Consider the following 26,084-nt stretch of genomic DNA (forward strand, 5'->3'; position numbering starts at 1 on the left):
TATAACTTGGAGCAGTGGTCATTATCAGGGTTCTTAGAGCGAATCTGTATTAAGGGATGTTTGAGATCTTCGAATTCATCTTGAAACAAGTTTCAGAAATGCTGTGTTTGTCCAGCTTCTACTAGATTTCCATTCAGTCCATAAAAACAATAAATGGTGAACGTTTTTCTGCCAAGAAACCAAACGTGGTTGTGTATCTTGCATGCAAAACTATGATGTGACTGAAACATGTAAAGACTCTTTTAATATGCTGAATACACAAGGGAAGAGGTCTGTTACGAACTTGATGGTGAACAAGTGTTCGTGAAGCTTTGTGTTTCATGCAAATGGCAATGCATTCCTAGATCACATGTTGTCATCTTGTTGCTGTCATAGTTGAATTAATCCATTCTCATAATTTTCAATTTCTCTCCTTTAGGTCACTTGCGTCTTCTGCTTGAATTTGTTTCACATCTACAGGTCTCTTGTAGTGCCAAACCTTTTATTATACTGCTCTGTTTGTTAAACTTACTCCCAGAAAAGAAAACATACATTATTACTGGCAAACTTCTCTGAGGGATGAAGGTCTGAATGGAGGTATTTGTATTACAAAACCGGGGCCCTGACCCCTTTTACTCATTTTAGGAAGTGCGGTGGATGTTCAGTTAAACTGGTTCTGCTGCAGTTATATGCTCTTCTGTAAACTTACCATCCAAATATTTCAACCCTATAAGCATGCCCCTACTCTGACCTTCAGAAGTAATCTTGCCCAATATTTAAACCACATGCATGACCCTGTCGACTCTTAGGAGACTGGTTAATATCAAAACAAAGACAAAAACTACATAGAGGCATTTACTTGAGGTACTGAAAATATTTTGGTGTAGGAGGAGGTGGTGCAGCTGAAGAGCTGAAGCATGGCAGTAATGCCGATTATAGAGTTCTCTTTAGGCAGCTAACAGCATTCACTGTTTTGTGTATGCTGCTTGTTAACATTGGAATTGAAATATGTAATACACTGATCTGAGATTCTGAGATTGAGGTCTGTTTTTTAAATATGAATCTAAAGACTCAGTCACCATTAGGCAGCTTGTACATTTGACTTTTTATTGCCCCCGTTGAAAATGCTTGTTTAAGAATGCCTCTGTATTTCGCCTTTTGCCAGATTATGAATGTCCTTGTTGTTGGGGACTGGACTAAGTGGTTTATTCATTCCTGTGTTACAGAGCATGCTTGCAAGATACAGAAAAGTAATTTCTTTTCCATTTGATGTTGCTTGTTTACACAGCATTGGTGCACATGTGGTGTTTGAAGAGTTCACAAAGCAGTGGCATAGAAAGCTCTGGAAAAGCTGCCTCTTTGAAAAACACGTTTTGATGGATTAGTTTTTAAGATAAGTGGCTAAAGTGGGCACCCTAATTTTAAGCTTCTTTAAATAATGGGTGTTTCTCACAGACTGTGATCTGATTTTCCAGAGAATTAAGTTCAAATGTTTAGGAGCAGGACTTGCATTTTCTTGAATATCAAGGAGAAAGTTGAATGTGGAAAAAAGCAAGCATACACCTGGAGATGAAATTCTGTGTGCAGAATCCACTGTGATTAGTTGGATTAGAGTTGCTCTTCTAAAAATCTAGACTCCTGTTTGGCCATTCTGTAGAAGTTCTTGGAGCAAAGACAGTCATTTTCAGCCATCTGGGATTAATTCCCCTTTCTTTCCCTAGCTGTTGTTGATTTGTGTGAGGCATTGCTGAATCTTAGAGATCCCAAAAAATAAATCGTGTGCTGTTCTTAGTTTGCTTTTCCCTCACACACTAATGCCATTTTTCATAGGGAACTCAAGAAATCTGTCAACACAGGTTCTGAAAATGTTTTGCCAGACAACTTGATTTCATATTGCTTCAGTTTTCTTGCTTTTTAGTAAATTAATAATTCGTACTGTCATGCTACCTCCTGCCAGGTAAACATCAATCTTCAGTAAAAGTAAAAATCAGACAAGACATGCACTGCTAGGTTTGTATAGTTACATGGGAAAAGGCTGCCTTGTTGTAAGACGCAGTTTTCGTAGTTCTCCTGAAGGCATTGATTTCTGGAACTTATGGTAATGTTTTTAAACTGTTTTGGTAACTTAACTGACCTTCAGTAATTCAATGTCTATGTAATATTTTTCTGCTTTTTGTTTCTTTTAGCTGGGTTGTGACAGCAAGCGTGAGAAGAGCTGCTGAAAATTGGTTGTCTCTTGCTTTTGGAAAAGTGTGATTTGTGTTTAACCCATCACTTTACATAATTTAGGGGGGAAAACTCTTCATTGGCCACAGATAACTACTACTGCAAGGCTTTCCAATATTTGTTTTGGATTACAGAGAGTTAGTAAAAAAATCAGTCATGTGATGACGCCAGTGCCATTTTGAGGTTGCTTTTGTCCCAAGCAACAATGGCTTTGGCTGTGGGTTGCTGCAGTTGTCAAAAGTAGCATATTCTTTTAAATCAATTCAAGGTGGAAAAGAGCCAGTAATTCAAACCTTTGCTTCTGTCAAAGCTGTAACTCTTAGGTAATTTTTTCAACAACACTCATCCTTGAGAAGAAGGGGAATGGAAATGCACTGTACAGTACATGTTCTCTACTTCCCACCAGAAGCTGATGAATCCAATGTGCGAAACCCAACAGGAGTCCTGCTTGAGTGAGCTCCAGGCGTGTACTTAAAATAGGAAATGGTTATTGGAACTAAATTATTTTGCCATTTTTATTTTTAGGTTTGCTGGCATGGGTAATCTCATTAAGGTGCTAACCAGGGACATAGACCACAATGCAGCACATTTTTTCTTGGATTTTGAAAGTAAGTCTCTCGGCCCTTCACAGCTGGTGCATTTAATATGGTAACAGTAGGGTTGCTTATACCTGCTGCAGTGAAGGCTAGGGGACTCAGTTGCAAATATGCAATTTGAAAAAGAATTGCATGTGTTTTTTTCCATTCCTCTTTATTTTTTTTTTAGCTTTTTTTTTTTCCTCTCCAGTAGTAGCCAAGCCACCATCATGCTGCTGTGTACGTTTTCTTTCTTCGCGCTTAGTCATTTTTGGGTCTCTGTGGTCAGCGATGTCCATCCATCTGCCTGCAAATCAAATAATCATAAAATGAAAAATTCTGTCAGTATGCCGTAGTAATCTGTGCTGAGCAGTTGGTCACTGTAATCCTGCCTTACACAAGAGTGAATGCTAAGTAATTCTTGATCCTGGTTTGGTCATTCACGGTGCAGTTAATACGCATTTTTTAACATCCAGAAGTCCAAAGTGACGTTGTCTGAGCTTTACAGATATTTTAGGCACCTTTTCTGAAAGATCTGTGATGTACCTCTGTTCACATTTTCTGCACACTGAAATGATGCTGTATCTTGATGCATTTTTCTATAATGGCTCTCTGACAAAATTATAAGGGCTGACAAAATCAAAGTTCTTTCCTTCTGTTATCAGGTAAAAATCTGTAGCATGCCTACCATGATAATGCTTGCAAATACAATATTTGATCCTCAATGTGGTACTCCTGCTCAGGACACTGGTGCTAGGGTGTACCAGTACAGAATTGGTCACTGACAAGGCCTTTGGTTGGAGTTCTGCCCCTTTCTCAAAGGGGTGGTTGTGCAGGTGTTGGTGATGTAGTCACTTCTTACAGGAAAGCTGCATTGCATCTCTGGGATCACCAGCTCCACATCCTTGAGTGGGGATCTCCCTCCACCCATCAGGGTGGCGGCGTGAAGGACAGGTTCATGCCTGATGGAACTCTGATCTTCTTTCCCCCACCACTTCAATCAACTATATTTGGGCTGTTCCGTCTTAGAAAATTTTCTTTTCTCTCATTCTTGTCTTGGCAGGTACCTTAACATGGGGAACCTTCTAAAAGTTTTGACATGCACAGACCTTGAGCAGGGGCCAAATTTTTTCCTTGATTTTGAAAGTGAGAAGATTATTTTATCTATCTATTACTCTTTGCCTGCAGTAGACTGCATCTGTCACGTATTAAATGTATGTTCTCACTTCGCCATCCTTCTAACAGCTTTGTGTGCCTGAGCTATGAATAATTGGTCAATAAAGTTCTGTAGAAAGCAATAATCTGTTTTAAAATATCCTCCATTTCTAAAATGTAAAATATTTGTTTTGGAGAAGGCTTTTCAAATCATATTTTACTGTTGAAATCCGACACAGTTCTTGTTTAAAACAGCAACAACAAAAAATGAACAAAACAACAAACAAAACCAACCAAAAACCCCAATGAAAACAAGCAGGCAAAAACATAAACAGCACAACAAACACACCAAACTATCTGGTTTTAAGTAAAACTTTAAAAACAATAGAATTATTTGAAGACTTACTGAAAGCACAATGAGATACAAGCACGAGATTCAGTCCTTTAAGGAAGGAATCTCTTTTCTTCACCTCCAGTGTACCACTGCATAATGCTGCATATACAGATAAGCTCACGACAGCTATTCATAGCTCTCCAGCATCCATCGTGTTAAAGGTGTATATGTGAACCTTACTTGATTTGGCATTGAAATTTGACAGTTATACTCTGAGCCTCCTTTTAAGGGAGGATGAGGTTAAGATTGCTTTTGAAATGAGACGGTGTAGCTTGTCTGGTCAATGCCAAGAGTCTGTAAGGCTCACATGTTCCTTAGTATTTCTGCTTTCATTTCTTGTTGCATGGTATAAGAACACCAGGTAAGTGTTGCTGGCTGCTGCTGTGCATGTTTAATTACTTTGTTTTGGGATATGCTGTTGCTTTACCCAGCTATATGTCAGCAAGCATAAAATAAGACAACTAATGAAGTATTGTGATGTGGATAATTTGAGTCATTATATCTTCTTCTTTCAAATATTTTTCAGTTGCATTTGATAGAACAACAGCAGTTGGTTATGTGTTAGTTCTAATAGGAAAGCAAGTGCTTGGAGAAGTGTTTTTGCTTTTGTGCTCTAAAGGTGCTCTAAACCCTTAACCTGTACTGTTGACTTTATCATCTCTTCTAAATATGTTGTTATTGGAAAATGATAGCTGTACAAATTGCTCATGTAGGGAGCATACTCAAGGACTCTGTTGAAAAGTCAGAAAGCAAAACTGTTGTTTAAAACTACTTGAGAACTCACATCATCAGAACAGGTAAAACCTAGTGAAGTTGGGTGAACTGTTAGAGAATCCTGGAATTCGAAGCTCCATCTTAATCTGCAATTTCCTACCATTTAATTGGACTAAAATCGGGGTAGTTGAATACAAGAGGCGTTCTAAAAAACATACAATAAAAATGGCTGCTATTTTTGAAAACACAAATGAAAAGCCCCAAACCCCCAAACAATCCTCATTCTGTAGCTATCAGTTTTGTTATAAAGTGCATGTTTTGAGCATGAACAGGATTTGGCATGAGAGTAAGCAGGTTGCTGACATGAAATGTTTACATATGCAGTCAAATTAAGTGACTTATATTATGGCTGAATTGTTAGACTGTTCTTTATTCATTTTGGACCCTGTCCTGTGTTTGTTTCTGCTGCTATATACTGTGTATCCATGCTTCTTTCCACTCTGTTTCAGATAGTATGCCTTGACAGGATCTTGGCTGTGACACAGTCAAGATCTTTCTTCAAGACTTGGCACTTAATCTTGTGATACTTAACAATGTGTCTTTATGTGGAAGAGCAAGTAAGCTCTGTGTTAAAACCAAATTTGCCAATTCTCTGTTACGCTTGACCCAATAATACACAGTTTGAAGTCATTTGTTCTGAAATCCATGTATGTCTTTTGAGTCAATGGGCTAGTTAGATATTTCTTGCATAATGCCATAAAGGCTAAAAATCTCATGTCCATAAAGCTTTATAGGGATACAAACTCCAAATTAAGTGTTTTTGAACTGGTTTCAAAGAAATCCTATTTTTGGGGTTTTTTTAGGGTTTCTTTTTAGGTTTGGTTTTGGTTGTTTTTAGGTTTGTTTTTTTTAACCCCCCCCCAGATATTTATCTTGTTGTTAAATTCCACTCATTGACAATCAGAATACATGCAGAACCCACTGCAATAAATGACATAATGGTTGTTGGCTTTTCCTTAACACTATTTGAGCTTATGTTTTATTAGGTCATTCACCTTACCTATCTGAAACAAGCAGCTGTCTTAAGTATTCTACTAAAGTGTCTGCAGTGCCACAAGCAGAGGAAAATTCACAGCTTTCTAAGGACAATACTGTCAATATAAAACAGCCGCCTACAATGAGGGAAGCTTATAGCTCAACTTCTACATTGATATTGTTACTGTCACAGTGCAAACAATTTCCAGTTACACTGATTGAAGAGTAGCTGAAATACAAACTATGTTTAGTTGCAGATGGTGATCTCAAGTGATTTCAATGGTGCTGAAAGTAGTCTGCATTACCTCTGAAGAATTTGGCTAGGTTTCAGAGGAGCCACAGATAGTCTTCTCCCTAATAATGGTGATAGAGATGAATAAATTATTTCATCTCCATCAGTCTGGGATTTTTCTCTCCCTTCCTTGTGAGTTTTGTCCCAGCCAGTTTTAGATAATTTGTGTTCTTTCTTGGGAAAAATCTCAGTTTAAATAGTGTTTTCTGTACAGTATAAACTTTTAACCCCAAATTTCTCTCTACTAGTTCTGTAGATTAGCCATTTTTAAATTTTTTTAAAGTAGCCACTATGTGTGTGTTCCCCACATGCAATATGTTGTCATACTTCCATAATTCTTAGTTCACATAGCAGTGTTTGTATATTGTTTCTTAGTCTACTCTTGTCTTTAGTATGTTACTGTGTGAGCTTTCTGAACTCAATATGTATATTGGATTTAGTACAATAGTGTTTTGATAATATTTAAAAGTAATCTAAAGATGAACTTACTTATTTGAGGAACCTTTGCCTTCACTTTTCTTACTATTGGATTAAAAATTTGAAAGTTACCCTGAATAACCAAGGATAAGCTCCACTGCCATGGATAGATACCAAGTCTCAGGCTATTTCAGTGAGCTGTTCTGGGCTTACTATGGAAAACATTGCTGGGTAGAGACAAGGACTTGTCATTAAGTTGTTGAAGGAACTTATATCCCAGAAAGGGGAATAGGGAAATCCCTGAAATTGCATTCATCCTGATGTTTGGATGCCTGGTATTGCTGGTTGCTTTTTGTTAGTTGTCAAGACTGCCTTCAGAAGCACAGGTCCCTTTTCAAGCTTTGTGCACCTCACACTGAGGAAAACAATTTACACAGCTAGTGACTCTGAAGCGAGAGTCAAATAGTTTGAGTCCTCAGGCAGATAGTGATACGTGGGAGTGCTACCTCCATCTATTCCAGATGACAGCGGTGCTTAGGAATAGGAACCTATCCCTTTTCCTCCATCTTTGATGGGTGTTCAGATTGCAGTGTCCTAACCAGCACTGAAAAGCAAAAAACCCAATTGTTCAGAGCCAAACAGCACTAGGGTTTGAAGATTTTCTGTACTGTGCCTTTTAAACCTATCCTAATAACATCCTAAGTGTGTTGTGAAATGAATATAAAAGAATTCTATTTATTTTTAGAATCTGAGCTCTTCTATTAAAGGCAGAATAATTACAGATGGGAGAAGAACTTAGCTGGGACAAATTAGCTTTACAAATTTCTGCTATTGGAAAGGACTTAGATGCACCAAAGCGAAATACTTACCAAAAGAAACAATCCAGTGCCTACTGGATTTTAAAACTTTTATGTTTAGGAATTGGTTATAATCAAAAGAAACAAGCAAAACAGAGAAAATGAACCACCACCCCAGCAAATTAAGTGTAAACCATGGGTTTAGGTTTCTTGGAACATTTTAAGGAAATGAAATACAGTAGTTGGCTGATTATATCCGAAGTACACTGACAGAGGTGTTGCAAGTGTTGACTCAAGTACCCAGCTGTCTAGTGAATTCCACTTAATTTGTATCTAGAAGAGGATTTTAAATTCTAAATTGGGAAGGTTATAATACTACATCTGTTCTGCTTGTTAGTGGGTTTCAAAATGAGAAGGAAGAGTTTTCATGGGCTCTTCTGTTTTGGCCACCCCTGCTGAAAAATGAGCTTTCCTTACTAGAGAGGGTAAAGAAAAGGTAGCATGAAAAATTAAATAGGCAAGAGATGTACTGTGTGAGACAATCCAAGTGGCAAGTCTTGATTGCATTATTTAACACCACAATCTGGAATGCTACAGAGCTTCACGTTTTAGTCTGTATTTTACTATAGCATTTCATATTTGTGCATGAATTGCTGCTAGTCAAATGGTGCTTACCTGTCTGCTCTTTTCCCTCATTTTTTTGTCTTCATTTCTTACAGCAGTCTTCAGCAGCTTTCAAAATTATAACTGTAACCTTTGTGATGAGCTGAAAAGCACTGGCCACTTTGACTTGATGCCTTACCAATGTGACACTCTTACACATTTTTTTTTCCTCTTTCAAGGAGTGACCAGCTTTTTTCACTTATATAAATTCTTGATGATTCTTGAAAGTGTCAAACTGTTGCAAGGTCTCTATATAGGCATATTTGCTAACAATGCCCACTGTCTATGCATTAAATCATAACAATAAATAGTAGTATGCAAAAATCACAGCAAAATCCAGACAGGCAATGCATGTAAAACTTATTTTCTCCTAGTATAAACTTTGGTTTAGAATGGTTTTATTCTAGTGTGTAACACTAGAGTACTGTGATGTATTTTTTTTTTTCCTTTCTAATGTAAGTATATACATAACTTCCTTCACTGTTAGTGGGAGGTATACACATGGACCATGCAAAATGCACTCAGAAAAAGACATTTTCCAGATGCTTTAAATTGAACAAATTCATTAGGATATATTGTCCATAAATAACTTTTTGTATAAAATCAGAACCTATTGGTAATACCCTGACTTTGACACTTAAGTCTTTAAAACTATTAAAATAGTGTGATGTTTATTTCATAACATATTTTTGCCCCTGTAGTTTTGTGTTTGTTTTTGTAAAAGCTTCAGAAGCAACTTCAGCAACTACCTTTTTATTTTTTTAAATCAGTCTAAAAGGAATTAACCTTATAGCTTCTATCAGGATTTTAAAAGGATTGGTCTCATATCAGGTAAATTAGGTCTGAGGTCTTTGTTCTGAGTGATTATTTTTAAAGGTTAAATCCTTTTGATACTTCTCAAAACATACTTCTTATTGAGTCATGTTTCTTTAAATTTGTGTAGCTTTTCAAAATGATGATAAAATATCTTTTGTTAAGTGTTTAGCTTACAGCAAAAGTGGGAGACAGCATTCTTAAAAGTAAGGAAGGGGGTTGAACTCGTAAATTTGCATGAAATCTTTTCATTCTCTGATTTTGCAGTTAGTGCAACAAAGAATATGTTTTGAGAATTAAATAGAAGTAAAAGATATGGCTCCTTTCACAAACAGTAAAAAGGGAGGCAGGGAATATTGAAAATAAACTGTTCCAGTGTTTCTAGATGACAGTAGACTTGGAACACCTCCTGTAATAGCTGCAGTGAGTATGCTTTTTGAGTGCTTATCCATTAAGCTTGTACTGCACCCTGGGGTGAGGTTGGTATGGCTGTCATAAAGATGACTTGTCATGATTTTTTCTAACTCAAATAAGTCAGAAGGACAGATTCCAGGTGGATTTTTGGGGTGCTAAATGAAGCTAAAAGACCACTAAAATAAACAGAAGTAACTTACTTGGAGTTCCTCATACATTGTAGTAGCTCTTCAGAGAATGAGTTGCTGCATGAAGAATTTGTCCCGTAGGTGAGGGTGCCTATTGAATTCCATATTGTTGTGTTATATATATTTAATATGTTCTAATTATTTAGATGCCCAACCTACAGAATCTGAAAAGGAAATCTATAATCAGGTGAATGTAGTTTTAAAGGATGCAGAAGGAATACTGGAAGACTTGCAGTCATATAGAGGAGCTGGCCATGAAATACGAGAGGTGAGCTAGAGTGTTGTAATTATGCACAACCTGTGGTTGTTCATTGTCTCATCCTAACCAATACTTCTGGGTTTTAACTTTGCTTGCAGGAGCTGTTTTGGCAGAGCATGTTGTCTGTTAAAATTGCTGTCTTGAATTTCTGCTCTGGAATGTTCTTTTTTAACAGCAAAACAGCTATTGCTTGTTTCAGTAATATTAATGCATATGTGTAACAGCAAATGATGCTTCCCAGGCTTTTTATGGAATTGTTACCATTGTTTTTTCTTTATATTCTCACACAAGCTGCTCTTGAGTTAGTGATAGGTTTGGAAGGGGCATGGTGTGACTACAATGCAATACTGAGTATGTCGACATCTTTTTTTACACTAATTGGAGAAGTCTGATGTGTGGTAATCCTAACACAAAAGGCATCTCATTTTCAGACCCTTTTAATTGACTTCTGTTTACTGAAGTACATGTTTGGAGCAGAAGCAAAGTTTCTATACAGTATGTCACTCCATTTTACCTTTAAGAAAGGTTGGAGTAAGTTCTCTCTCAACCCCCTTCCCTTCTTCTTCAGATGCATTAGTGGAGGCTGCATAGCTGCTAAAGTGAGGAGTTACTCACTGTAACATACTCTAACAATATTAGATAGGACTCAGCTCACTCCAAATGAATTTGACATAGTCATGCAGATTTAATTGAAGTACCATGAGTTTTTATCTCTGAATTCATAAAATAGGTTGAAGAAAAGGGTAACTGTGTCACACAAAACCCTTAGGAGGGGAAATGGCTTGTTTGCTCAAGGAAGGAGCGTGTTCAGGGAGAGGCTGTAGGATCAGGCAAGTAAGTGTGTCTCAGCAAGGAAGCCCACATTTCCCATAGTAAAAGAAGAGAGACACTCAAGAAAAGGAGGTATCACAGGAAGGAAATTTAGGAACTAGAGAGGAGTGTGCTGCAACTCATAGCCCAAGGTTGACTGATACAGTCTGGAATCAAGGACTTGAACACAAAGGTGCAGCAATTTTGTTTCTGTTATTCTAGTAATTTTCAACTGCTAAGTTAGATTAGTTTCCCTCTGAAAAAACTGGAGAGATTGAATTTAAGGCTTTTTCTGTCTGGGAAGACTACAGTAAAGACAAAGTGTGGTATACACCAGGTCTTGATGCTTTATATTGTTGATTACGCATAAACATTTCTGCTGTATTACTTAGCCTGAATTTCACGACATACCCCAATAAAGTTGTTGATTTGGATAGCTTTAATTTTAACAATTTCTTCATACTCTTTTCAAGTCACTGTTCTATTCAGAATAAGCCATTCTATGAGTCTGAACAGATTTATTTAGAGCTTTTTGGAACAGATATGAGTTAGTACAGGCTTACCTCTCTACTGGAAACTTCTCAGTAGGTAGGAATTTTTTAATTACTAGCTCTTCAAACAATTGTCCTGACAAGATGATTATTTTGTTTTAGTAGTATATCAGTTATTCTTAATCTAAGCATACCCTTCCTTTTTTTTTTCCCCCTAATTTAAGGCAATACAGCATCCCAGTGATGAGAAGCTGCAAGAGAAAGCATGGGGTGCAGTTGTTCCACTAGTAGGCAAACTAAAGAAATTCTATGAATTTTCGCAAAGACTAGGTAAGTAGCATGGTGTTAACTTGGGGTATTTTGTCTTAGTAAATTAGTACATTTGGCATATTTAGATGTGACCACGTTTGACTCGGTCCCTGGTTAGTAGATAAAAGCTCATATGGTATAGATTCCTTCTATATGCTGTATCGTAGATGTGTACTGCCTTTTTGCATGTGAAAGTGAAAGCAAACTTGTTTTGGTGAGTACCTGAGGCGATAGGCAGAGTGAGAGTGGACTCGTCATCCTCTCTACCCCTTTAGGAACTCTGGAAAACACTAGCTGATTGCCTTGAAAATTAGTAGACTAATTCCTGGAGAATTAATTCTGTTAATGCTTCTGATACAGTCACTTTTTAAAGTATCCTTGGTATTATTACCTTCCAAACACCAGAAATAATTAGGTCTGGGGAAATGCATGACTTTAGCTCATGCAGGTGCAATGATCAAGGTGGTGCTTCATACCTCTTAAGAAAGCAACTTGACTGATGTTGTGTCTAAGCTGCTAAAACCTAGTCTTGATTTGGTTTTTCCACAAGTTTTATGCTTGTATCACTTTTAGACCATGGTGTTAGCAGAGCTCATGAGAAAATGAGCTCACACAATGGAAGCTTTGCTTTGTTAAAGAGGTGAGGTATTTTTATCAGAAAGATGAACAGGAAGTTAATCTTAAAACAAGTAAAACATGATTGCTGCTGTTGATAGGTATGTACCTCTTGAATTCTGCGTTGCCTTAAAGGCTGGTCTGCTAACGCAGGTTACTGATAAAAGTTTTAGACAAATGCTGCAGACAAAGCTTAAATAAAACTTTTCAATAAGCTTTTTTTCATGGCTGTCAGTGCTCATCAGACCTAGTCTTCACAGCAGTTTGTAAGTAAATATGGTAACAGTGGCACAGAAGCAATTCATCAAGCCCCCTTTATTATTAATTACTGTGTCTTTTCACAGTTGTTTTGTATTTAAGTCTAGCATTCAGAGTTACCAGTCAGTAGAGATACAAGAAGCAGGTGCAGTTGTATGTTGCAAAATACTCTCCCCTCATTTAAGAGGCAGGATTGCGAGGTCTGTTGGGAGCCCTGACGAGCACTCCATATTCACCAACGCAGCACCTGGAGCGAGAGCAGGCTCTTGCTAAGCAGTTTGCAGAAATCCTTCACTTTACACTCCGATTTGATGAGCTCAAGGTAAGAACTTGTCATTTTGTAAACACAAAGCCTAGGAAAAAGAAAACAAGTCTATTTAGTGGCACAGTTGGGATTATGTTCTGTTCTGGAACAGAGCGTGCAGTAGATACTCAAATATATACTGTGCTCAGCTTGTTCACAAAACAGTTAAACTGGAAAGCAGATTAAATATTAGCTTTAGGCCCTTCCTATATTTCAGTTGATATTCATGTTTCTCAAAATTTGGCTTACATTCTGGGATAATAACAATGCTGCTTTTAGTATGTGGACACCTGTAGCCCAACTGTTTTCTTGCTAGTGTATGCAGAACCAAGCTGAAATGGTATTGGTTTGCTGGTCCAATCCTTGGAGTCACACTAATAAAGCCATTTTATTTCAACTTACTGAGTTCCAACTCTTTTTTATGAGCCTACTCCTTTTCTTGTTAGCTCTCGTTCTTAAAACCCAAGGATTTAACCAGAAACCTTTATGTTCTACGTATCATTTCCCAACATCCCAGGCCTTTTTACCTCAGAGGACTGAACGTTTCTTGTTCTCAATATTACATTTTATGAAAACTTGTCCTTACATTTTTCTTGACTTTGTCACAACCCTTTTGCTTCCATATCTATGTAGATGACAAATCCTGCTATACAGAATGACTTCAGCTACTACAGAAGAACTCTGAGCCGTATGAGGATTAACAATGTCCCAGTAGGTAACCCTTGGATGAGATTAAATGTAATCTTACACTACCACCTGTCTTTTAATTTTAATTTACAGGACAATTGCATTCTTTTTTTTCTTTTGTTTTATAGGCAGAGGGAGAAAATGAAGTAAATAATGAGCTGGCAAACAGAATGTCTTTATTTTATGCTGAAGCAACGCCAATGTTGAAAACTTTAAGTGATGCTACAACAAAGTTTGTGTCAGAGGTAAGAGTATAAATTTATGGCACTGCAGGCTTAGACGTTGTTACAGAACACAGAACTCTTCTACCAGGCTTAATCTGTCATCTAGAAATCAGACTTGGGGTTTAGAGCCTGAAGAAGCAAAGCATCTTACTCTAAGCATCACAGAGCTTAGAGTAAGTTCTGCTGAGCCACCTTGTGGAGGTGTCCCTATGGCAGCATTACAACCTTGGTAGCGATAGCTTTCCGCAGGGAGGAAGTGGGAGAGGGGAGTACCCACTCTGCATTTTGGTGGTGATTTCAAACAGGAACCTTGGAAAATTGAAAGGGAAGCAGCTTGGTTCTTTGTGTGTGAACCGGGAACAGAATTGAAATACAGCTTCCTTCTTCCCAAAACACTTTTGTTTGGCTATATAAAGTCAACTGTAGTTATATTGCAGAGGAAAGGAGGAATCTGAACTGCACAGCATTGCAACATTTTGATACATCTTTATTTATCCTTATATGAAATAATTATTAGTGGTAAAATCCAGTCGCTACAAATACTGTGCTTGTTTTCTGGTAACTGTGATGATTTTTGTTTCATATGCAAAGAATGCACACTATTTGTAAACAAAAGATCATTTGTGCATTACATGATTAATACAAGGATACGTTTGTCTTTTAATACAGTTTCCTAACTTCTGCTGTACGCTTGAAATGCCTTGAAGAAAATTGTCTCTTATTCTACATTTCTGCTCAAAGAAGAAATTGTCTGCAACAATTTAAAGTCTTAGCATTGCTGCAGATGCATGTATTTGGCTATAGAAATTTCTGTCTTCAGTGAGTGGGTTAAACGATTCCTTTAAAACCCCAAAAAATCCTCAGTGTTGGTGGTGTTTTCCTTAAGCAAGCAAGTAAAACCCATAAGGAAGACTTCTCTCTGTAGGGGGCTAATCTGTACTGCAGCATTTTGTTAAAAACCAGTGTGAAACACAGTTGTTCTGTGAGATTTGATTTAAGTTTTGTAGTGTAATATGTCAGTCATTGAAATGAAAACTGTTTATCTTCTTCTGCAGAATAAAAATTTACCTATAGAGAATACTACAGATTGCTTAAGCACCATGGCTAGTGTGTGCAGGGTCATGCTGGAAACCCCGTGAGTATAAACACTCTGCAGCGTGTATGAATCATCTCTGTATTTAAGACTTGTGATGCATAAGGTGAAAGAAATATAGTTGGGGTAATTAGGAGCTATGGCTGTTTCCTTTTTACCACCTTAGCTGCTTACCTTGACGTGAAACTAGCATGTCTCATTTTGCTAGCCATGCAAATCGTGCGGTCTACTTTTCTGGTCATATTAATATTTTAAAATAGAATGGCTATGAAAGCTAAACAACTTCTTGGCAATCTTTATAAATGGTTTTCTCATGTATAATTCAGGAAGAATACAGTATTTGAGCATGATTGCCTAGGGCCTCATGAAAGAGGGGCTGTGGGCAATGCTTTGAATGGTACCTCCTTGCAAACTGACTTGGCTGATGGCTGTTATAAAATTAGTGCCACTGTCTGGGGAATTGAGAGAGGACTTTTAGGCGTGAAGGAAGTCTGTTGTCTGCTGTAAATTTGAAAGATGCTGAGAGCATGAACAAAAAGTCAAACTAAATTTTGGAGATTTATCTCTTTCTTCTGGATTTTAAGTAGTTTCCCATTGGTAGCATTACTCAGGCAATGAGGTATGTCATATTCGAGTAAGTTTCTGTCCAAAGATCACGGTACTTTTTGGTTTGGACCACATTAAAAGCCTCAAACATTTACATCCTTTACCCTTGTAGGGAGTGGTCTGTCCAATTCAAGAAGGTAGTTAAGTGTTATTTGTTAAGCTTGCCCTCTTCCCTCCTCCCCACCCCCTTTATTTTTCTAGAATCATAAGTTTGGGGTGCATCTGTATGAGAGGCTTTGGGGCAGATGGGCAGGAGTAGTTAATATGCATTGTTGTAGTGGCTGGAATTTTTTTGTGGTTGGTTTGGTTGGGTTTTCTTTTTCCCCTGAAACAAAGTCACCACCACTGCCCACCAGAAACAAGACATTTAAGAAATTGATCACAAACAAAGCAAAATAACAACCAAATTGAAATAGTGTAGCAGCCGGGCACTACTCTGGGTTTGGAAATCTCCATAAATCTCCAGATAACTTTCATTTGACTTGTAGGCAGGTTGTTGAAAGGAAAAAGGAAAACTCTGAGAAGTTTGCAGGCTTGGTGGGTTTTGGTGGTGTTTGGTTTGGTTCTTTTTTTCCCCTCTCTGAGGACTTGTAGTAGGGTTTTTCTCTAATCTTGTTTCAGGTGTTTCTAATATGTACTGTTATCTTGGGACTGATAGATAATAATTTTATATTACAGTGAATATAGAAGCAGGTTTACAAATGAAGAAACAGTATCATTCTGTCTGAGGGTAATGGTGGGTGTCATCATACTCTATGACCACGTGCATCCGGTGGGCGCTTTTGCCAAAACTTCAAAAATTGATGTAAGTCTGCTGTTTCTAAATGAACCTTTAGGTATTTAAATTGTGTGTAGGCTTCTTTTCTGTCCTCCATGTTCTAGAGCAGATTGCTCTTTGGGTTGACGTTAAATGGGTAGCCCTAACTGTTTGCGGTGGTAACTGGGTAGGTGGTAAAGCATACAAAGTAGGGTTTCAGCCATGTAAATGACACGTTGCGGTGCCATGAATTCCATCGGTTTTGATGGCATTCTGATTGAGTCATGAAATACTTGCAAATAGTCCTTGTGTCAAAAGATCCAAACCAGATTGACTGGAATAACAGCAGCATCTAGCTTGTTCCTCAATAGCTGGTAAAAAGCTACATTCATAGAATCAATAAGGTTGGAAAAGACTTCAAAGATCATCAAGTCCAACCTGTCACCCAACACCTCATGACTACTAAACCATGGCACCAAGTGCCATGGCCAGTCCCTTTTTGAACACCTCCAGGGACGGTGACTCCACCACCTCCCTGGGCAGCACATTCCAATGGCTAACAACTCTCTCTGTGAAGAACTTTCCCCTCACCTCAAACCATTCTTTAGTTTTCTGCTGCTGTTGTTGGATAGGAAAACTGGAATATATGCTGTTAGTGTGTGCTGCTCCTCGGTTACTTAAATGCAATATTTTCTCAGAGATAGAGCTACAGAATTTGTCATTAATTCATTGACTCTGTAATAATTCTTAAAGGATTTATGATAAAGATTTTTTTTGTCTGTTTACAGTTCCTATTTAAGTTTATTAAAGCAGAGCTTCACATCAAAGTTGCGTTGTGTAAAGACAGGCAGATTTTTAAGTTGCTAAGCCATTCTGTCATGGGAAAATGTAATACTGAAAGCTTAATTCCTTTCTAATGTCAAGAAATCATCTCTGCACTGCCGCAGTTTTTAACATTCTTAGCTTTTCCTTTGACAAGCTGAATATAAACCACTCTTGTGGTTTATGAACCACTTTCATATGATTGTGAAAAAAATGTATGTTTGTTTGTTTGTTTTTTTAAACCTCTAGATGAAAGGGTGCATCAAAGTTCTTAAAGACCAGCCTCCTAACAGTGTAGAAGGCCTTCTAAATGCTCTCAGGTACTCTTGGTTTTTTATTTGAAATATTTTAATGTGAATTTTCATAAATTGTCCAGGAATTTTCCTTCAGCAGCAAAGTAACAAGTCAGTGTTACTGGTTAGAAGGTGTTACAGGTAAAAGGTGAATGTGTTTATTGCAGGCTTCTTTTCCAGTGTGTGTAAAAATCATAGAATAGAGTCATAGAATCAACAAGGTTGGGAAGGACCTCAAAGATAAAGTCCAACCGGTCACCACAGACCTCATGACTACTAGACCATGGCACCAAGTGCCACAGAGTATCCCCTCTTGAACACCTCCAGGGATGGCGACTCCACCACCTCCCTGGGCAGCACATTCCAATGATTAACAACTCTCTCTGTGAAGAACTTTCTCCTCACCTTGAGCCTAAACTTCCCCTGGTGCAGCTTGAGACTGTGTCCTCTTGTTCTGGTGCTGGTTGCCTGGGAGAAGAGACCAACCCCCTCCTGGCTACAACCACCCTTCAGGTGTCTCGCTTCAGAGACAGAGATGGATGAAGAAGTCCCTGTGTTTTAAAGCCATCTTATAAGCTTGCAGTTGTTCATTCTAAATTTTTGCATACTGAACTCTGTGCAGTTGAAGAATGAGTCTATACAGTTGAGCATGACAGAGCAGATGTTGTAGCTGAAGCTAAAACTGGTGGCAAAGTGTCATATATCCTAAAAGCTTACTAGATGTTTAGTGCAATCACATCTACGGACTGAAATGAAAGGCTGCAGCATGGATACTGACCCCTGCCAGCTTGCCAAAGAAACAGAGAATTAGTTTGCATCCCTAGCTGTGTGTGGTTTGACCATAGCTTAATGATTTTATTATTTTTAGAATATAAAAGAATATTTTGTGTGTTTTGTGTGTTTTCCCGATAGCTTTAGACATGTAAGGCAGATGGGGGCTTTTGGGTTTGACTAGAAATTGTCCCTCTTCACAAAGTATAGGGAGGTACTTAAGGCAAGAGTCTCAATGTTTTTGCTGTAGAATAGACAAGAAGTTGCCAGGCTAATTGGAGAGGTAAAGAGAGAATAATAATTCCATATAGAAATCCAAAACCTGCTGATTTGGGTCATAAAACTATACCTGTAGTCAGCAATGTGTGCTTCATGTAAGTGTCTAGCATCAGAGAAGTAGCACGAAATGCCAAGAACAAGACTTTTTTTTCTTGTTCTTACTTGAAAAAATGTTTCATTACTTGGGTAAGTTAACTGTAACTGGGTATTGTTACACACTCACTCTGAAACGAACCTCTAGTATATCCTGCCTGAGAGTGGGCAGTTGTACTATTCTTATCTGTGTGAAACTGCATTCATTTCATTCGCCCTCTTTTTCTTGTGTTATGATGTGGTAAGAAGTGAAATCATGGTATCAATCTGCAGGTACTCCTTCAGAGTATTAGCTAAAGACTTTGAGACTTCATCTATGTATTTCCATGCCCTAATCATTTTGTTACTGGTACCTGAACCTCCTGTACATGATCAGTCTGAGATGGTGATCAGAAAAAACAGAAACCTCCAGAAGCAAAATGCTACATTAGAATGTAGCTGCTACCCCATGTTTACTGCTACCCCATTTTCCCCATAGTGGCTGACACTATTAAAGTGCAGGGAAAGCATAGTTCAGTTTTTCACTGTGCGTGTTGTTTTGTGGTTAGAAGTGTAAATTCAGTCAGTGCTGTCACGTTGATGTTTCACTGCACCAACCCTTTCCATGCATACATATTTTAACAGTCTTGGTCTTGTACATTTGATTGCTTATTTGGGTAGGTTATTTAAATCTCGCTTAAATCACTTTTGGAATTGGCAGGAAGAAATGCAGTTGTTCACGGCTGCATGCGTGGGTGATGAAAGCAGCTTCAAGATGACTTCATGAGAAATTTAAGTCCAAAGCTAAGTCTTTGATTCTGGAGGAGTGTTGAAGGTTCTCATGTTTCTCAAGAGACATGTAGTGTGCCTTAAAAGCACGTGGAAGATGGCATGGGTTTTGGAGAGATGTCAGCTGTTTATACATTGAAATTCCTATAAGTATTGTCCCAATGTTCAGCTTTTTCAATAGCAAGTGCAATGACTTTCCAGGATTTTAAAAACCCTTAGGCCTGTTGTCTGTGGAAAGTGCTGAAATGTATGTTAATTTCCAAAACAAGAAGTCATTGTGTGTTCTTAAAATATCACTGCAGCTGTGGATAACAAAGAAAGTGCTAATTTAACATGTTAAATTTTAATTACTGGATAAGATTTTGCTTGCTTTTAGATTACAGTTGGGGAATGAAGATCAGGGACATTAATCATCCAAAGAAGCCAGCATTGAAGATATGCAGTAGTTTTAAAAGAAGAGATGACTAAGTTTTTGGTAGTAATTTAAAAATATCCTAATGTCCTAGAGAATTTCGAAGAGGGAAGGGGCAGGAATAAACACATGTGTTTACCATGTAGTTTTGGCAGCAGAGTTACTGAACTAAACAAAATTATACTAGAAAGCTATTGAATCCAGTTCTCATAGAGGGATCTTAGAAGGGTTGTGTCAGTGGAATTTTTGAAGATAAGTTTCTGAAGCTGTGTTTTATTTGAAGATGTTTCTTATGGATGGAGACCTCAGAGTTAGTCTTATTGAAAACTGCCTTTCACAAGTGATAACATGAATTTACTATCATATGGCCGTTCAGCACAAAAAAAATCAACATCCAACTGAGGCTGCTGGGTGGCAGTTCTGATCGGTAATAGCGTGTTCTGATCAAGAGTGACTGATTTGTGGACTTGGTAACGATCAGTGGGTGAGGGGCTTACTCTGGTGCACCTGGGTTGAGCCATAAACAAAGAAATAACATACTTGTTTAGCCAAAGTAAAACAGCATATCTGGCGCTCTTCTCAACTTGGTTTCTTTATTTCTGTCTTTAGGTACACAACAAAGCATTTGAATGATGAGACTACCTCCAAGCAAATTAAATCCATGTTGCAATAACGATTACCTGGAATCTGCACCTGCTGTAGACAGTATTCTGCAATGACTGAGATGCACAGATTTTTTTTTTATATATATATTTTTTTTTTTAGTGATTGCAACTACTATCTCGTCCATTCTTGCTTTTTATTTTCTCTCTTCCTGTTTACCTTTTTTTTTTTCCCCCTCTTCTTTTTATTTTCCTCTTTTTTTTTTTTTTTTTTTAAACCACTTTCTTGTTCTTAAGTAAGCTCAGACTTCTTTTCTGTGCCAAATCAATGAAAATTATCAGTTCTGGAAAGTGTTTCTCCTTTTCAGAATAGCCATCCTAAGTGGCAGCTAATTATGCGTTGCATTTGGATTTCTCTGTACTGGGGAAAGATTTGTGACTTGAACTAAATATTTTTAAACTTGTGGGTTGGTTTTTTTTTGGTTGGGTTTGGTTTTGTTTTGTTTGTTTTCTCTTGTTTTTTTTTTTGGGGGGGGTGGGGGAGGGAAAAAACTAATATTTAATATTGCTTCTTCTGCATGGCGAGACTGCCTACTTCTGCTATTTAAAAATTCCTTGACGACTTCATGATTTTGTTTTTTCCTATGGCCGCTTATTTTCATGTGCAACCACGAGGAAACTAAAAGCAGATTTGTTTAAATTAACGGTGTTTGTACAAAATGGTACCCAACACAAAAGGTTTCTGTTTTGGTTTTGTTTTGGTTTCTTTTTTTTTAATGAGTAAAAAACTGTTTTGTTTAAAAGCTGCGTTTGCATTTTGACTCATTTTTGTAAGGATGTCTGTTGTACGTTTTAACCTTTAATGACTAACGTTGAACTGTGGTGTGTGCGTAGCAAAATTACGTATGCATGTTCATGTCAAATGATTGGCTGTGGATAAGATAATAAAATCAGCTTTCATTTTTCTAAGTGTGGTTTGATTTACCGGTATTTTGAGTGAGATGTCTTCATGCTCTTTGGATTTTTACAAAAAAAAAGAAAAAAATAATAAATTTATAAATTTTATATAGTGAAAGCTCTGCTGTTTCATTACCAGTACTCACCAGTCTAATCCACAGATTTAAGCCTGAGTGTTTCAGGGCTCTTGCTCTCTGCTCTGTACTGCTTAACCTCTCTCCAGAAATACTACTTCAACAGAGTTTGGGAGGAAGAGCTTTATCCAATCCATATAGATTCTGGTGGACATTGCTGAGGAACCTTGAGCTTCTTGTGTTAACATCTCATGAGGTACAGCCATCAGAAATGACAGTATCACAGTATCACAGTATAACTTAGGTTGGAAAGGACCTCAAGGATCATCGAGTCCAACCTATCAACACAGACCCCCATGACTAGACCATGGCACCACGTGCCACGTCCAATCTCCTCTTGAACACCTCCAGGGATGGTGACTCCACCACCTCCCTGGGCAACCCGTTCCAATGGCTAATGACTCGCTCGGTGAAGAATTTCCTCCTCACCTCGAGTCTAAACCTCCCCTGGCGCAGCTTGAGACTGTGTCCCCTTGTTCTGGTGCTGGTTGCCTGGGAGAAGAGGCCAACCCCTTCCTGGCTACAACCACCTTTCAGGTAGTTGTAGAGGGCAATGAGGTCACCCCTGAGCCGCCTCTTCTCCAGGCTAAACAATCCCAGCTCCCTCAGCCTCTCCTCAAAGGGCTTGTGTTCAAGGCCTCTCACCAGCTTTGTTGCCCTTCTCTGGACACGTTCAAATGTTTCGATGTCCTTCTTAAACTGAGGGGCCCAGAACTGGACACAGGACTCAAGGTGTGGCCTAACCAAAGCATTCCAGTTTGGCCTGCCAGTTCAGCTCTTTCCATACCAGTGGTGGGGAGATTAACTTCCTCCTCTCTCTGTACCGTTATATACTCCTCTGGAGATAAATGTTTTGAAATGTGTATAAAATCTGAATAATCTTGGCTTACTAAATGTTTCCTGTTGGACTGAGATTTCTTAAGATGTGTTAAACTTTGATAGGTTGGTTTAAAAACCTCAAGCTTTATTTGGGAGAGGATGAATTGAAGGAGAAAACAAGAAATGAGAATTACTAGAAAGAACATGTCCTGGTTTTTACTCGGCTAGCAGCTGTGTCCCGGCAGTCTGGTAACGACAGAAGGGTTTTCTTCTTTTCCCCCCAACTCCTCTCTTTGTGGGCATGGAGGAAAGGAGCCAGGAAAACCCAACATGTCAGTTGAGATAAGGACAACTTTTACTACTCTATTGCAGGGATGTCAGAAGAAGGAAAACAAAGGGAAAAGCAGAAACAAAACAGGAGGAAAGGTACGCAGCAGTGAAAAACTACCACCGTGCACAGACTGAATCCAGAGAGAAAGGGATGAACCCCAGCCTGGAAACGGGAAGAAATGCCAAAAGCCGTGGACAGGAAACTTTGTAAACTATAGAATATACTACAAGTCCCATGAACCCTGAGCAACCCCTTTCCTGTCATACAGTGAGCATGACATGAGCATGGTGTAAAATGTATGATCCAGCTTGCTTTATGCCACTGGGGTGGTAGAGTGGCCCCATTCCTCTGTCCTCCTAGTGGGGCCAGTCAGCTTAAACCAATACAGAGCATCTCTGGCCAATGGCACATTTTGCATCTGGGCAAACATTTGGTGTAGTTCTTGTGTGTGGTGCTGTTGTGATTATGCCTAAAATGAGTCAGGGGAGGAGACTTGAAACCTGCAGGCAAGTGAGTATACCCTCAGCTTCATTTGAGAAACAGTATTTTGAAACTTTACTAGCTCCAAATGTAACATAGCAGTGGGACTGTGCTGAATTTTTTGTGGACACTCCTGGACCATCAGGAAAGTTTCTCCTTTTTTGTCCCTTTTGTTTGTTTTTTTTTTTTTTGGGGGGGGGGGGGGGTGTTCATCTTTGGAAAGAGGTCTGCAAAATCTGAAATCATGCTGCTTGAGGAAGAGCTCAAAGGAGGTACAAATGTATGTGACTGGTAGCTGTATAACCCTTAGGTAGGACAATACACTTTCTTTTCTGCTCGGCGGAGGTCCATGCTACAGGAAAAGCAAATCATGTCCTATGGTGGCTACAGGAATAATAAATTTTTGCTTTGAGATGATACTGCCCTCTAGTCCTTTTGGCAGCAGCACAGCTGAATCCAGCTGAGAAATGACAAAACTTGATTTGTGGTGCTTCTGTGGGTTTTTCCGTAAAAAAAAAGAAACCAAACCCATCTTTCCCGAAACTGTGAGTGTTACAAACTCTGCAAAACCAACTACTCTGCATGCATCTGAAAAGGTTAGCTGTCCTTGTGAGTTCAGTGCCCCTATTAGAAAACCAATTTCATCTCAACCCAATTTGAAACAGCGAATCCAGCTTGCATGCTATTACAGAACTAGCCACAGAGCAGATTTCTTTGTCTGCTTCAGTGGCTACTGACTGAAACAACACAGAATTTTTTCAGTTGACTGTTTTGGACAGATCTTCCTTTCTGCTGCCCTGCCACTATCTTTGCTTTTAAACATCGTTGTTCTTGTGGTCTGAGAATAATTGGAGTTTTCCTTTTTTTGCTCTGGCATTTATGTCCTGCAGTTTCTCTTGTGTACACAGCTGGGAAAGGAGATTAGAGCTGGCATGCCTTCGAGTTGGCTGGCCCACAACTCTCAAAAGCTTCCCTACTCACGAGCTTTCCAAGAGAAGAAAACAAGCCTTCCAGTGCATGAGGCATCAGCTGTTTGTGTTTTTCAATAGGAACTGCCTGTGTGTTCAACTGCTTAAGCTTTGGTGCTTGTTCCTTTGCAAAACCACTCATCTCCCTCACTCTGATTCTTCTGTCTGTGGTATTGGACGAAAGAGCAGCTGGCAAGCTTAGCACTAAATATTTTCCACTAAAATTTATATAACTTTGGTGCCATCCAAAGTGAGCAGTTTTACCCCAACACTCATGATAGCCTAGAGCCTTGAGGTGCCAGTGGGCTGGGTAACATTCGATGGTTTACATAAATGCTCAGTTCAAATTTGGTGTCCTCCCTCTGCTGGGAGCTGGTGTAAGCACCCTGTAGCTGTTGTGGCTGGAAGGCTGTGTCCTTGTGGTGCTTTCTCTGAGTGTAGACACTACTGCTGCTTATATGATCCTGATATGGTTCCTAAAACTTCACATAAAACGCACACAAATACAGAAATGTTTCCTCTAGTATCTTTTCCTATATTTTTGCTTATAAACCACATCAGGATTTTGCTTTGCCAGGAATGCTGCCTATTTCCTGGGAGTTGTATTATGGCTGGAGTGTATCTGGAGAGGGAAATCCTGAAATAGCTTGTTGAAAATGGACTTGAAGCATTCCCTGGCAAACGTCTCATGCTGGATGCACTGTTCTCTGGCTGCTCTCTCCTAGCTTGCAAAGCCAATACTATCATGTCTTCTCCAGTGGGGCTGTGGTGGCTCTTCAGGATGTCGTTTCACTAGAAGGATGTACATCCTTGTCTTTGGGCTTCCTAAACCTGGTGTTGGTTTTTGTGTCCCAGAAAAGACACTTGTGAAATAAATGTAAATAATTAACAAGGAGTAGTTTTATGCAGTCATTGTTAGTTTGTAGGTAGTTGTGGTATTTCAAAAGTGTCTGTGTGAAAGTTGCAGCAACGTTTACTGATGTCCTGCAGACACATGCACTAGCAAGTCCTCCTCAAGGCAGGAGGCATCCTTGGTGATTCTCCTTTTTTTTCCTCCCCCATATTCAACGGCCTCAGTAAAGTGTTTTCCACTCTTCTTCCCAAGCCTGGTGTAATTTCTGCTGGCTGATCAATATAAGCAGCTGTCCATCTGGCAGCAGTGAAGCAAGAGCTAAAGCAGTCCTGGTATAAAATTCAATTTGCATACGAATTTTATCATGAGTTGTTTCTTGGATATTTGCATCCAACTTAGTGTCCTGGATCTGGGGCAGTGCTTTCCTTTCCCCCCTGCTTCTGTGCTAATGATCCTTCTATGTCAGTCTTATCTTTATATTTTATTACCATGATAACATAAAGGTGCCTGGAAAGACTTACTGCTTCTGTTGAAGTTACAACACAAGAAGGGCTGCACCTGGTGAGCAAATTTAGCCAGGCATAATCTAACCCTTTCTCTTGAATCTTAGCAATGTTCCGGTCCTTTTCTGTCACAGCTGTGGTAGCGTGAAGTGAGTGTTTGTGGACTTACACAGGGCAGATGTGAAGTCAGCTAGCCACTGTGAAGATGATACAAGACTTGGGCAAGTGGTAGAATAAAGCTTTCAAAGTGTAATTTTTTCACCAGCAGATGCTTGAGTTCATGCTAGGCTGCTAGCAAGTTATATGGACTTGGTATGTCATGAACATGCTTACTGAGTTTGCACTTGTGCACAAATGGTCTTGGAGCTCCTAGGGCCACAGTTACTTGCAGCCTTTTCTTGTCTGCCCTGCTCAGTCACATCTGTTTCACAAATACAGCTTCATGCAAGACCCTTCATTTTTCTTTGAAAAGCATTTATATATACATGGAAATGTATTGGTGCTGTCAGTTACCTTCCATGTGCTACTTTGATTAGGAATGATTGAGGACAGGGCCTAGGATAGTTTCAAGCACCTCAGTTTGTGCTGCAGGAGTTGGAGAAATTCAGATGCATTTGTCCTCTACCTTGTAGCAGTCTGCTGTGAGCTACAGAAGCTTGCTACTTTCTGCAGGCTCCTGCCCTGGGGAGCTACGTTGTCTGTGTGAGCCTTGTCCAGAAGGGTCAGAGGTCTTACAAATATGATGAGTTACAAACACCTGGTGACCGTGATGATGAAGTGGGACATTGGAGAGCTGTGCTCTCTCCTAGTTCCTGCCATAGGATTCCTTGTTATTGATGGCAAATTTCTTTTGATCTCAAAGTTCCAGAAGTGTCTCTCTGCATGTTCTCCCCTACTTCATCATGTAGGACATGTTGATGTCCA

At 38.9% G+C, this 26,084-nt stretch overlaps 1 protein-coding gene across 5 annotated transcripts in view; it reads left to right on the forward strand.

The window, feature by feature from the left end:
• The window catches only part of CYRIB (CYFIP related Rac1 interactor B), an 89,117-nt gene extending 68,033 nt beyond the window's left edge, over positions 1–21,084 (forward strand). For 3 of the 5 annotated variants that reach the window (XM_068155539.1, XM_068155537.1, XM_068155538.1), the window contains exons 4-13: positions 3,844–3,926; positions 9,809–9,930; positions 11,447–11,552; positions 12,590–12,726; positions 13,342–13,419; positions 13,524–13,640; positions 14,675–14,754; positions 15,997–16,123; positions 17,147–17,217; positions 20,123–21,084. In XM_068155539.1, coding sequence (XP_068011640.1) covers positions 3,854–3,926; positions 9,809–9,930; positions 11,447–11,552; positions 12,590–12,726; positions 13,342–13,419; positions 13,524–13,640; positions 14,675–14,754; positions 15,997–16,123; positions 17,147–17,217; positions 20,123–20,186 — 975 coding nt within the window. In that variant the 5' untranslated portion in view covers positions 3,844–3,853 and the 3' untranslated portion in view covers positions 20,187–21,084. Of the gene's footprint in view, positions 1–2,728; positions 2,814–3,843; positions 3,927–9,808; positions 9,931–11,446; positions 11,553–12,589; positions 12,727–13,341; positions 13,420–13,523; positions 13,641–14,674; positions 14,755–15,996; positions 16,124–17,146; positions 17,218–20,122 lie in introns of those variants that run through there. The other 2 variants (XM_068155540.1, XM_068155541.1) reach the window with 2 other exon arrangements.
• The last annotated feature ends 5,000 nt before the right edge of the window (positions 21,085–26,084 follow it).

The sequence above is a fragment of the Melanerpes formicivorus genome, unplaced genomic scaffold, assembly GCF_026170545.1.
Source record: "Melanerpes formicivorus ecotype bairdi unplaced genomic scaffold, bMelFor1.0.p_v2 SCAF_32, whole genome shotgun sequence".
Classification (NCBI taxonomy): domain Eukaryota; kingdom Metazoa; phylum Chordata; class Aves; order Piciformes; family Picidae; genus Melanerpes; species Melanerpes formicivorus.